The 13,906-nt window shown below is 46.2% G+C and overlaps 1 protein-coding gene across 1 annotated transcript in view; it reads left to right on the forward strand.

Annotated features, from left to right (window-relative positions):
* Window positions 1-470: 470 nt before the first annotated feature.
* E2f7 (E2F transcription factor 7) overlaps window positions 471-13,906 on the forward strand; it is a 41,935-nt gene continuing 28,499 nt past the window's right edge. Inside the window, exons 1-3 of the mRNA XM_028759097.1 lie at window positions 471-711; window positions 1,334-1,426; window positions 8,387-8,665. Of these exons, the coding sequence (XP_028614930.1) occupies window positions 1,334-1,426; window positions 8,387-8,665 (372 nt within the window). The 5' untranslated portion in view covers window positions 471-711. The remainder of the gene's footprint in view (window positions 712-1,333; window positions 1,427-8,386; window positions 8,666-13,906) is intronic.

The following is a 13,906-nucleotide window of genomic DNA, read 5'->3' on the forward strand; positions in this document are numbered from 1 at the left end:
ACCAGGGTTCACGTGTCACCCGAAGGTGCCGGGTGCTAGGGGGCCGCCCTGGCAGGTCCGGGCAACTCCGCTGCCGCAGGTTGCTGGGGGCAGGGCGGCGTCCGCAGCATCCCGCGCGTGCGGATCGTTTCCCCGGCTCCATCTGCTGCGCGGGGGCCGGCGCAGGTTGGTCCCCCCCACACACATAACAAAAGGGCGCCCCGCGGAGAGCGCGCCGGCCCGCGCCGCCCCGCCCTGGCTTCCCGCGTCCGCGCCCGCGTCCCCGCGGGAACCGCTCCCGCGTCACCGCCTCCTCCAGGTACCCGGAAGGGGGAGGGGGCGAGGCGACAACAATCCGGCGGGCGGGCGGGCGAAGGGGAGGAAAGGCGCGGCGCCGAGCGCCAAGACAGCGAGGGGGCGGGGCTTCGGGCCATGCCGCCGCGCCATTGGTCGGCACCGCCCCGCCGGCCGCCGCTCATTGGTGAATGCTCAAATTCAGTCTCAAGGCGCCAGAGGAGGTGTTTTAGCGGGGACCGCGATCCCGGGCTGGAGCTTGGCTTAGGCGGGTAGGAAACGCTGTCGCTACGCGTACGCCACGGGTGGAGCGGAGGATCTGCGAGCCTTGCCCTGCCCTGCCCATGTCGCCAGCCGGTTGCTGAGATCTTCACGCTCTGCCCGCTCACGCGTGCGGCTGCGGGCGTCCCCGGAGATAGCTTCCATCGCTCAGCGGCAGTAAGGAAGCGTGCGGGCCCTGCGGATGGGGAGGCGGGAATGCGGAGAAGGGTTACCCGCCGCCCTGGCTGCCATCCCACAGAGCCCGGGTCCGAGTGCCCCTGAGGTTGTGCTGGCTGCAGCGCTGGGTGAAGGAGGATGGTCCCTCCCCCACGATTTAAGGGGTTCCTTGGGAAGAGTTTCACTTGGGGTGTGCTTAGATGCCTAGGGAGGGGCTGTGAGCTTCCCGCATGGGTTGGTCTCCAGATCGGGTTTCAGTCTACCCCCTAGATCAAACCCACTCAAAGTTGAATTCCTCCCGGTTCTTTGCGCCAAAATTAACTGACCTGGGAGACCCTGTAACTTTCTTGACATTTGCCTAACACCTCCCTTACTTGGTAACTATTTCGCCTGTTGCTTTTCAGTCTTTCTTCTTCCCAGATTTCCACTGATTTCTAAGTACATTTTAAGTGTTTGTTCATGTGAGTTTTAATGAGGAATGGAGGGTGTCTGCATTCTTGGAAAATCCCAGGAATGCCTTAGGGAAGGGGAGGTTGTTGTTCACAAGTGGCATTTTGTTGCTGTTGTTGTTGGAGGGGGAAATAAATGTAAAATCATCTTCTGATATAATGGTGTGTTCCAGATGGAGGTAAATTGTTTAACACTAAAGGACTTGATCAGCCCCAGGCAGAGCAAAGTAGAGTTTGCCATTGAAGATGCAGAGACGGCACAAAAGGTAAGCACAAACACTTTATAGTCTTTCACGTATCTTGGATGGTGATACCAGGCTTTCTTCTTGTATACAGCATACTTGTGATGACCGTTATAGAGAAGTTTTTAGAGAACGGAGCCATTGTGACCTTTGTGTCAGCCCCTCTTAAGTCATGACTGCTGGAACCAGCTCCTAAAGTCAAAGGTACATTCTGGATGCAGTGATCAGACGTTTGTGGTGCTTTAGAGCTCTCAAAGGGTAGCTAAGCTAATGCTTTGCAGAAATTAGAAAAGTTAATTCCCCGCAACAGAATTTTGTAGTTATAAATACCGGATTTAATGTTCAAACGCTGAGAAACACCGTCTTCCTCCCAAAGAACCAAGTGCAGCGATTTCTCCCAAGAGTTACCTTCTATACAGGAGTCAGTGTGACAGACCCTCACCAGCTACTCTGAATAGTTTACAGCCCTTCTGCCTCAAATACACTGAGCCACACTCAGCAATGTCTAAACCACCCTGGCCTGTATCAGCACAGGTATGCAAAGCAGACGTCCTGTTGAGAAGCTATAGCTGTGAAAGCTGAGCATTGCTTAAGCAAAAGCAAACAGATGGAACAAACCAGTTTCAGAAACCTTGAATAGAAATCTACAGTAGCAACTTCCTTGGGCATTGAACCTCTCTGGATTCCAGGTGTTAGTTTTAGGTTAGAACCTACCTGGTGACAAAAAAAAAATTTTGCCTTCATACAATATTTGGCAGTTATTATGTTTGTTTGAGGAGGACATGTATACCAAGACATCATTGTTTTTAAAGAGAGTGTTTTAAAAATTACCTAAGACTACAACCTTATGTATATATTCAAAGTTTTGGTTCTGGAAGTTCCAAAATAAAACTTTTCTGGTTTTCCTTTGTAATTTGGATAGTTCTGCCTAGAAAGTGGTGTGTGTGTGTGTGTGTGTGTGTGTGTGTGCGTGCGTGCGTGCGTGCGTGCATGCATGCGTGTAATATAAAGTCTTCTCTCTCAGTACTCCACTTCTCTTTCTGGTCAGTGACTGACCAAGTACTGTCCCCAAGGTTTGATCACCCCCTCCCCTAGTTTGCCTCAGTAAGTGATGAGTTTTCTCATGGTGGGGGAAGGGGACACAGAGAAATTCAAATGACCCAAGAGATTGGGAAAGTGGTTAAACAATCTCTTTGAACTAGAATGAATCAGTTGGGGTTTAGCACAGAAAGGAGGCAAGAGATGAGAACAGAGTGATTTTGCAAGGATATTGGGGTTCCCTTTGACCTCTCCCCATTACTGAAGGATAAAGGTGTTTCCTAAGGATAGTGGGGATGTGGGATTTGCAGTCACAGAGCCCTGGGTTTGATTTCCTGCTCTGCCACTTACAAGCTACGTGACCTCCAAATTCATACATTTTTGAGGTCTTTTGGCAAACATTTGTGTTCCAAAAGCCAGAGACAAGGAGATTTAATATCGCCTAACCTGTCTTAGTTTATTGGTTACCTTTATAAATCAGAGCCAGTGCCTAGCATCTCACCCATTAGGTTTTTATAAAGAGACCCAGATGCAAAAGTAGCCAACTACGTTATACTCACAGACTAGAGGAGGAAGAAATACATGCATAGCCTTTGGAAAACTTCAAGGGTAGGTAAGATTTGGGTTAAGCCTTACTGGATAAGGAAATTCAACCTACCTAAAAGAGTTAGTGAGAAGAACATTTCAGACAAAAGAAATCAGATTTGGGCCTTTGAGAAATGTTTGAGAAATCCAGAGTGGCCAGAAGCCAATGAGGCAAAGCTATTCCTTCCTAAGATCCCTCTGGGGGATACCTGGAGGGATCACTGGGTCACTTGTCCTTTAGAGGATGTCTTTCTTGGTATATACATTAGTCCAGATCTGCATGTACTGTATGAGCCACACATCTCCTGATCGATCACTTGTGGAGAAATATGTTTCCAAAAGAAAAAGAACTTTTCAACATTATCACCCAGTTTTACTGTTCTTCGTTCTGGTGTATGTCCTGACCAGTGTACTCATTGATGTCAAAAGTTGGAAGGGGACAGTTTGGGACAGAGAAGTGAGTGTTAAGGATGGAGCTGTTAAGAGAACTTTGTGAAGTTGCTGGTCTCTGCACTGGGCTTGGGGCGAATGCACCTAAGGCTCTGGAATGTGAGGAGAGGGAGAACCAGCTAGCAAGTGGGACCGTGCAGGACCTAATGGTGGGTGACTGCGATTCACCACTGTGGAAACTGAGGCAGGAGAATGGAGAGTCTGGACTAACACGCTAATACCACTATGCCTGGCTTCCAAGTGTGTTCTTTAAAGGCCATTAGTGTCTTCAAGGAGCTAAGGCAGAAGGTGGATTTAGCTTGGACTATATACCTGTGTGCTATCCAGACAGATGACTCTGCAAGAAACAGCTGATGGCCTGATTTAAAAACTCTTGAAAAGTTATTGCCGCCGTGGACCCAACCTTGGAATTGTGAGCATGTCAGTTGACCTTAAAGCTGCATTTTATGACTTTGGGTGAACTAGTCCAGAGAGAATAAAGGGAGCTGAAAGTCTGGATATGGATTCTTGTGAGGGTAGGGAAGGGAGCCCAGTGGAGGAGATTGAGAAGGTACAGTCAAAAATAGAATGAGTAGTGTCTGGGAAGCTGCAGTCTAGATTTTATAGAGCCAAGAATCACTGCCAACCTTAACCACTTGAGTGGTTATCAGCCAGATGGTTTCAGCATCAGTTTGATTTGGCAACCAAGAGGTGACCCAAGTGAACACCAAGGATTTGAAGAGACTAATGGCTGCCGAACCTCTTGGAGGATGACAGGAGGAAGGGCTCAGTGTGGATCGCTCTTTCGAGGAAGTGTATTCTGACAGGATGGAGAGTGGTTGGCCAGACACCTCCTAACATGGAGTCTCTGCAGTGAGCCTTTAACAACAGGTGGAGTTTCATCAGGCAAGGCCCTGCATGTGGCATTAGAGAGAAAGTGATGTTCGGGGGGAGGGAACAGCTTGGGTGTGGCGGAGGGCAGAAAACCGCGTGTGAAGAGGGAACTGGAGGTTAATCAGCTGTCATCAAGGTTTTTGACAAAGCTGATGGCCACATGTGACTTGAGATTGCATAGTCAGAGCTATAATATAGAGACACAAACAAGTTGAAAACCAAGGTCTTTTGACTTCCAAGCCTTCTCTGTGGCAGTATACGGCATAATTCTCCATAGCCATAGCACCTGTACTTATTAATAATAACAATGATGTGTACTTGCATAGAATCTCATAGATGGCAGCGTTTCCCTTTATTGTCTGAGCTGATACAGTGGCTTGGTGGCAAATAAGCCCAGGTTCATTGCCTCCTTCATATCTGAGAGCTGTGAGGCCATTTCCTGGCTGGCATTTCTCTGGTCTCTGACTGAACTGATGTCCAAGATGGTGCAGGTTAGATTTCCTAACAAGCAGATCCCACTTGAGTTTTGTGTGCGGGGAGACTTGTGAGTGCGCAGGATTGTAGCTAAGGAAGGAAGAAAATGGAAAGGAAATGAGCAGAACCGGGCTGCTGGTGAGTCGTGGAATTCTGAGATTACAGTGCAGAGAATTCAAGGTGACCCCTCTGAGTGGCCCTGAGCCAGTAAGGAGACCGACTCTCTGTTGCTGGGGAGGACTTTTACCAGTCATTGAGTTCAGGGTTGGCCTCCCAGGAATGGGTGTGGTCCTGGGCTCCTGGGCCCTCATTAGCCAAGGCAATCCAGCCAAGGGTGTGTGTTGGCATGACTTCCAACAGCTGGGAAAATGACTCAGTCATTCCTGAAGAGACCTGGTTGCAAACAGAGTCTACCATATGAGTAGGCAGCCTTACTAGAAACCCTTGGTAATTAGTCTGAACCCCATCTTCACACACACACACACACACACACACACACACACACACACGGAAACAGGGAATCAGGTAGAATGAATAACTGGGTCTGAACTATTCTAGTCCCATTGCTCTGCCCCACACAGTGTCCAGAAGGCAGTACAGACAGGGAGCACAGAGTGTTAGGTAGATGATGGGTCTCTTTCTTGCCCACCTAACACAACTGCCCTACGGCACAATGCTTTGTGCATTTTTAAATGCTGATGTAGAGGTATCGTCTTAAGGTTTCTGTTGCTACAGTGAAACACCGTGACCAAAAACCAAGTTGGGGAGGAAAAGAGTTTATGGCTCACACTTCCACATCGCTGTTCATCAGTGAAGGAAGTCAGGACAGGAAATCAAACAGGGCAGGGACCTGGAGGCAGGAGCTGATGCAGAGGTCATAGAAGGGTGCTGCTTACTGGCTTGCTCTCCCTGGCTTTCTATAAGAAAGCAGGACCATCATCCCGGGGTGGCAGCACCTCCCCCATCAATCACTTATTAAGAAAATTCCTTAGAGCTGTATCTTATGGAGTCATTTTCCCCAAAATTCCCTCCTTTCAGATAACTCTAGTTCATGTCAAGTTGACATAAGACCGGTCAGCACAGGTATGACACAGTCCTAACCCAACCACATTACTCAACTTCACTCGTTGTTTCTCACATAAACTCTACTAAAACTGCATCTGTGGAGAAATTGCTCATTCTGAATTGCTCCATCGCTACACAGAAAACTTAAAAACTCATTCCTGTGTGGACATGTACCCCGGAAACAGAAGGGAGGGAGAGTAAAACTGTGTACTCATAAGCCCAGGACACACCTTGTGCCTTGAGGGTACTTTTTGGCAAGACATAGAGTTTATTCGACACCTGGACTGGGCAAGTCATCGTACAATATGACCTGTGGAACCGGCCTCCACAGGTGCATGGGCTCATTGCTGAGTCAAGACATTCACCCAGGGAGCTGAGGAGAAATTCAGCATGCCGTATTCTGTTGGAGCTGAGCACCGGGGCAAGTGGAAGAGAATGGGAAAGGGGGCAGTGTGATAGCTAAGTTTTCTTGGGAGTTCATTATGCACTAGTGAGCTAGCCTGAATCCTTGAGGTTGGTATTTTTATGAATGTTGTTTTTCAGTTGAATACATTTCACTGAAATAAGGGAAGAAGGAAGAACTTGCCCACTGGCCTGATACCCTGCATACATAACCACTCTCCCATGTTGTGTCTCCAGGCACCACTGGGCACCTTTTCTAGAAATTAAAGATAGTTTCCTTCTAATTTACACCCAGAACGAGCTCTTCTGTAGGTGCACCATTTTTAGAAACTCCTCTCGGCTGCCTTTCACATGGTCAGATTTTCACACAGGCTGTTGTATACAACTCCAAGCAACGTATTCAACCTCTATACCTGAGGTTGTATAACTTCATCCATAAACTGGAATAAACAATAGTACTTGTGTCAGAGAATTAGATTAGGAATTGATACAAGCTCAGGAAGCAGGGAATGACGTGTATTAAGCACTCCATCAGTTCCCTTGAGGGTTGCTTTGTGGGAAACCCAGAATGGCTCACTAGCAGAACTGAACAACCCTCTAATATTGTTGGCTGCCTGCTGCTGCTAAAGTGTGAAACCTGATCAACTCTGCCTCTGCTGACCCTGCGAACAACAATGTTTGGCCTGTGTCTTAGGGTTTTTACTGCTATGAAGAGACACCATGACCACGGCAACTCTTACAAAGGAAAGCATTTCATTGGGGCAGGCTTACAGTTCAGATGTTTAGTCCATTATCATCATGGGAAGAAGCATGGTGGAGTGCAGGTAGACATGGTGCTGAAGAGGAAGCTGAGAGTTCTACATCCAGATCTTAAGGCAGCAGGAAGAGAGTGTGGTACTGGGCCCTGCTCGAGCTTCTGAAACCTCAAATCCCACCCCCACTGGCACACGTCTTCCAACAAGGCCACATCTCCAATAATGCCACTCTCTATGAGTCCATGAGGGCCACTGTCATTTATACAACCAGAGCCTTTGGACACAAACACCAGTTTCTCCAAGCCTTCTACCTCTGTCCAGGCTGGACATACTGTCCAGGACTGGAGCATACAGTAGCTGTAGGGTGGTTGATACAGCACAGGAAAAGTGTGAGGTGTTGAACCTTCCTCAGTTTTCATTCTATGAGTCACTGGTGACAGGAAGAGAATTTCACTAAAGGAAGGGAAGGAGCTTTCTGCTTTCGAAAGGTGAAAAACAGTAGAAAGATGTTTACTTCCATTACTTGCTGGATCCAAATGTTGGCTCTTTATGCTGTTGGGTTGTTTTGTTGTTGTTGTTGTATCATGGGCTCATTTTGAACTCTTTCTTATAATAAAAAAGATTGCAAAAGTTGAAAAGCAAAACCTTGGCACAGAACACTTCAAAACCTTGCTAGCAATTTGATACCACCCTCGGGGCATCTAAGCTTATGACCTACTGGAGGTCTCACTTGTTGTAGAGGCTGTAGGTTGATTTAAGTGACAAACTCAAATGGTAAATCATGTGTGGTGGAAATGCCACACTAGTCCTTTGAGATAAGAGTCACGTGACAGGATAAGGGAGGGACTCAGGAAATACAAGGCGATATAAACAAGCAAAACACTGGTCCTTTGCTGTGAATGGTTGGAGAAACATTGCTCAGAAAACATGAGGCAGCTCTCAGGGTAGCTTACGATAGTATTTTGTTGGCTACTCTCCCTTTAACTAGTCCTGTTGCTTTTGAACATAGAACTACCAAGGCATAACTGTTCTTCACTGACTCAATTGGGCTACTTTGTTTCCAACTACTACAGGCCTCTGTTGGTGACAGATACATTTGTGTCTTCTCTTACCAACACTTCATGAAAAATGAAAACAAAAAAGCAGATATAATAGGATTCCTTGGAGCTACTGTTCAGTGCCCATGGACTTCTCTACCCAATTATCCAGTATCAGTTCTTTCTGACCTTGAACATGTGGTCTGTCTGGATTTCCAAGTCTGAGTGGAACGTACTCTGTGCCCTCAGCAGACACCTGCCCTTTCTTACTTGGCCTTGCTAAAAGTTTTCTTTGCTTTCAATAGGAAAATGTATTTGTCGATCGATCAAGGATGACCCCAAAGACACCAATGAAAAATGAGCCGATTGACCTGTCCAAGCAAAGAATCTTTACTCCAGAAAGAAATCCGATTACTCCAGTCAAGCCGGTGGACAGGCAGCACCAGGTGGAGCCGTGGACACCCACAGCCAACCTCAAGATGCTCATCAGTGCGGCCAGCCCAGACATAAGAGACCGGGAGAAGAAGAAGGAACTGTTCAGACCCATTGAGAATAAGGAGGACGTGTTTGTGAACTCTGTGCAGGTAATGAGCCGCGCTCAGGGCGGGCGGGGGGTGGGGGGACGGGACTTTGTAAAGCTTCACAGATTTACATGATTATTTAAAAGTCACACCACAGTGTTCATCAAACCTGGCACCATTTGTTAACGGCTGAGTTCTCACTCAGATTCTTATTTTTCATAATTAATTGCTTTCTTCCCTTAACCAGGATTAAAATAACTAATGGTAATTTGATCCAATAGAGAAATTTGGATTTTTATTTAAATTATTTATTTACATTCCTGTCATTGCCTTCCCTAGGTCCCCCCTCCCACATTTCCTCATCCCATTCCTCCTCCCCCTTGCCTCGGAGAGGGTGCTCCCCCTACTCCCGCCACCAAGTCTCCCCCTTCCCTGGGACCTCAGGTCTCTCAAGGATTAAGCATATCTTATCTCATTGAGGCCAGACCAGGTAGACCTCTGCTATATATGTGCCAGGGGGCTTGGACCAGCCCATGTATGCTGCTTGGTTGATAGTTCAGCTCTCTGGGGTCTGGGTTAGCTGAGACTATTGGTCTTCCTATGGGGTCGCTCTCCCCTTCAGCTTCTTCAGTCCTTCCCCTAATTCAACCACAGGGGTCCCCAACTTCAGTCCACTGGTCGTGTGTAAGTATCTGCTTCTGTCTCAGTCAGCTGCTGATAGAGCCTCTCAGAGGACAGCCATGCCAGGCTCCCGTTTGTAAGCACATCACAGCATAGGACTGTCAGGCCTTGGTGCCCTCCTCCCCATGAGATGGTTCTCAAGTTGGGCCTGTCCCTGGACCTCCTTTCCTTCAGTCTCTTCTCCATTTCTGTCCCTGCAGTTCTTTTAAACAGGAACAGTTCTGGGTCAGGAATTTTGACTATGGGTTACATAACCCTGTCCTTCTGGTTGTGTTTTTTTTTTCTTTTTTTTTTTAAGCACTGTTATTTTGTTGTCGGTTGATTAGTTGAGTGTGGGTGTGTGAGGTGGTGTGTGAACACACGCAAGTGCCCTCTGCTGTCTTAATCACTGTTCTCTTGCTGTGAATAGACCCCATGAATGACCATTTTGGGCTGCCGTCTAGCTAGGGTGGCCCTCTGCTGTACTGTCATGGCAGGAATGGCATGGTGGAAGGGATGAGGTGAAGCATTTGATTCTTATTTTTCTCTTACAAAGGAAAGCATTTCATTGGGACTTGCGTACAGTCTCAGAGGCTTAGTCCAATATCATCATGAGGCGCGCGAAGGCACACATGGCACTGGAGAGAGGTAACCTAAGAGAGACATCCTGATCCTCTAGACGAGAGGGAGGCACTGGACCTGCTGTGGGCCTTTGAAACCTTAAAGCCCACCCCCAGAGACACACTTCCTCCAACAAGGCCACACCTCCTAATCCTTCTCAAATAGTGCTGTTCTCCTTGGTGACTAAATATATGAGCCTATGGAGTCTTCTTCAAACCCCCACAGCCTAATGATTCAGCATAGGGCTTTATCCTTAGTAGGCAAGCCCTCTGCCACCAAGCGACGTGCCCAGCCATCCCTGCAGAGGCTCTTAGGCCGTCTTTAAACTACATTCCCCATGAAGAAGCGGGGCTCCTCAATAAACAGCGTATTCATACTGTTTTTTAAAAGACTTAACAATCAGTCATTTTCCCTCCCACCAAAATTTTCTGTGATCTCCCCCACCAAGAAAAATGACTTGCAAATTGGAGTCTTTTCAGCTATTTTTTCCCCTTTCCGCTGGATTTTTTTTTTAAGCTGTAAAATTTGCCAGAAATACAGAAATTGGGAAAGAAAAAAAGATGTCTCGAATTACAACTTGAAGCTAATAGAGCAAAATGAGTTTGATCAAATACACATACCTCTACCGTGGGTTCTTCTGGGTAGCTAGAGACAAATCATGCAGACTTGAGAACAGTTCCTTGATGCTTAATGCCAGAAATGGTTCATAAATCCTCTTTGTGTCTGGTCCGTTCCTTGGCCTCCTCTCTGGATTTTATGTATTTTGACAATCGCAGGAAACCCAGCTTCAGAGACCGGGCTCAAATCACCAGTGATTGTGGCTAAGTGCCGTCTTTAAGTCAGTCTGTTATATATGATGTATGTGCTCATGCAGACTTGATTGAGCTATTCTGTTGGGGTTTAAAGCTTTGTAAAACTGAAACTATTATAATGCGTGGTCATCTTGGCTTTGCTTTTTCTTTTCTTTTTTTTTTTTTCTTTGTATGTTTTGTTTTGTTTTGTTTTTTTCAGGACAGGGTCTTACTATGTAGCTCTGGCTGTCCTGAAACTCACTACATAGAAAAGGATGGTCACGAACTCACAGAGATCCACCTTCGTCTGCCTCCCAAGTGCTGGGATTAAAGGCGTGTGCCACTACCCCTGCAGGGTTTGCACTTTCAGTCAGCACATTCTCAAGAATCATTTATGGGTTTTGTCACAGTCAGATCTCCTTTCGTTGCTATCCAGTGATCCACTGTGTGAGCACCGTGACTACCTGTCTCTTCTGTCTGTAGCCATTAAGGTGGTTTGTAGTTTGGGCTGATACAAATGCATAGCTTGTTCGTATCTCCTAGTGTATGTGACTGACATTTCCTAGAGCAGTGGTTCTCAAAATAGTATTTGGAAACTTCTTCGTACCCAAAGGATCTTTCAGAGAGCTTTTTTTTTTTTTTTAAATGTGTGTATCTGCTTGTCTGTATGTGGATTGCATTCATGTGAGTACCCACAGGGGCCAAAAGAGGGCATCAGATCCCCTGGAGCAGGAGTTGAAAGCAGGTATAACCTGCTCCATGAGGGTACTGGGAATTGAACCTAGGTCCACTGCAAGTGCTCTTAACCACTGGGTTATCTCTCCAGCGCCCAAATTACTTTCTCAGTAATGCTAAGGTGTTTGCCAGTTAAATCCCCTTTCTCTTCTACACTGAAATTCGAGTGATTCCAAGAGGTAGACACATTAAGTACAAAAATAAGCATAGAATCATTTTCTGTGAAGTCAACACTGAAGACATTTGAAACAGACATGGAAACCTGGCCTTTTCTCAGCAGCATAAGTGTCTCCATTTATTTTTCTACTATATTAAATATCAATTGATAAAACTAACTCCTTCAAACCCAGCACTCTGGAGACAGAGGCAATCGGATCTTTGTGAGTTCAAGGCTAGCCTGGTCTACAGAGTGAGTTCCAGAAAAACCTGCGCTACACACACACACACACACACACACACACACTAAACCCTTTCTCAAAACCGACAACAACAAAATTTAAAATACTCACACAAAGAGAAAGCTCTGTGGGGTCCTCAGTAGATTTTAGGAACACAAAGTGATCCTGTGAACGCAAAATTTAAGAATGACTGTGTTCCCCCATTAGCGGAAGAGCCGACATTTGGCCGTGCATACATTCATTGATTGGTTGGTGCCACTTTGCTCCCAGGCACCTGCCTGTCTCCACAAGGCGTGTGAAACATTGATTGACCCATGTCTCCTCTGCAACTGTCACTTATTAGTCTGTCAGGGTACCGTGTGTCTGTCTGTGGCATCTACTGGTATTCTCTTGACTCTCACTCATAAGATTAAATGGTCCACGTGACTGCCTGCCACCATGGATTTCTTCCTCTTCCGTGTGATGCCTGTTTGTGTGTGCCGATTTGTATTGGGTTGCTTTATTTTCTCATAATGATTTCTAGGAGATGGTTTATATTCTTGACACTAAACCACCGTTAGCTACATGTGTTACATATGATACATATATCTTGGTTCAGTTGGATTTATTTTGTTTTGTTTCCTTTCTGTTGGTTCTCAGCTCACAAAGCTCTTAAGTTTAAGATGGTTTTGTATTAGAGCCTTTCCTCTTTTTTTAAGATTTTTTTTTCCATTCTAATTTATTTTTTAAATTCACATACATGTGTGCCTGCTTCTCTGTTTATGTACCACGTGTGTGCAGCTGCTCATGTAGACCAGAAGAGGGCCTCGTATCCCCTGGAACCAGAGTTACAGATGGTTCTGGGCCACTGTGTAGATTCTGGGAACCAAATCTGGGGCCTCTGCAAAATTAGCCAGTGCTCTTAACCGCTGAGCCCATCTTTTTAGCCACTAAAACCTCTTTTAAGGATGGTCTTTTGGGGGCTAGAGAGATGGTTCAGCAGTTAAAAGCACTTGCCCCTGAAGAGGATGTGAGTTCAGTTCCCGGCATCCACCTGGTGGTTCACAACTCTCTAATTCATTTCAGAGAGATACAGCGTCCTCTTCTGGCCTCTGTAGGCAATGCACACACCCATAAGAAAACAAGTAAATAAATATGACCTTTTTGTATCTCTTTAATCTTTCTCTAGCCCAGAGTGAAAAACCTACTCTCCTACATATTCTTTATTATAATTTGCTTTCTATACATCTTGAGTTACATTTGGAATTGCTTTTTATATGTAACGTGAGTCGAGAACACAGCTGTCTGTCCCTGTTTGTTTGGTTGCCTGTACATTTTTCAGGTGCTCCCCTCCCCCTCTTTCAGTTGGCAAGGTGACATCTGTCATGTCACAGTTCTGGACGTGCGCACTTCTGTTTCAAGAGCCTTTTCTTCTCCCCTGGCCCATTTATCTCTTCGAGGCCAGCACCGTTTTGCAGTAAGCTTTACCAGCCACATTCTTTAAGTGTGTAAAGTGTTTACTACTCTTTCTTCCATATACGCCCCGGATCGGTTGTTTCCTTTTGATTTTTCTGACACCGTGTCACTACGTATCCCTGGCCCTCCTGGAATTCTCTTTAGACCAGGCTGGTCTCAAACTTACAGAGATCTGCCTGCCTCTGCCTCCTGAGTCCTAGAGCTAAAGCCGTAGGCTGCCATGCCTGGCTCTAGATTGGGTTTTAATTGGATTCATTTGACTGAATTGATTAGAGAACCATTAACCTCTCCATGGTGCCGAGCCCCCTATCTGTGAAAGCAGTCACATTCCCAATTGTAAGTGCTCCCAGTCACATTGTAAGTGCTCTCTAAAACAGCGGTTCTCAACCTTCGTGGAGCTGCAACCCTTTGATATATTTTCTTCTGCTTTGGTGACCCCCACACATAAAATCATTCTACTGGTACCCCATAACTGTAATTTTGCTACTGTTATAAACAGTAATATAAATATTTTTGGAGATAAGTTTGCCAAGGTGGTAGTGTTACACGGGTTAAGAACTGCCGCTCTAAGATCTTGAAAATTTTGTGAGCTTGATTCCTAAAACCCTCATCATTCTCATCACTGTTATAAATAGAATCTTTTG

The sequence above is a fragment of the Grammomys surdaster genome, unplaced genomic scaffold, assembly GCF_004785775.1.
Source record: "Grammomys surdaster isolate TR1022 unplaced genomic scaffold, NIH_TR_1.0 126271, whole genome shotgun sequence".
NCBI lineage: Eukaryota > Metazoa > Chordata > Mammalia > Rodentia > Muridae > Grammomys > Grammomys surdaster.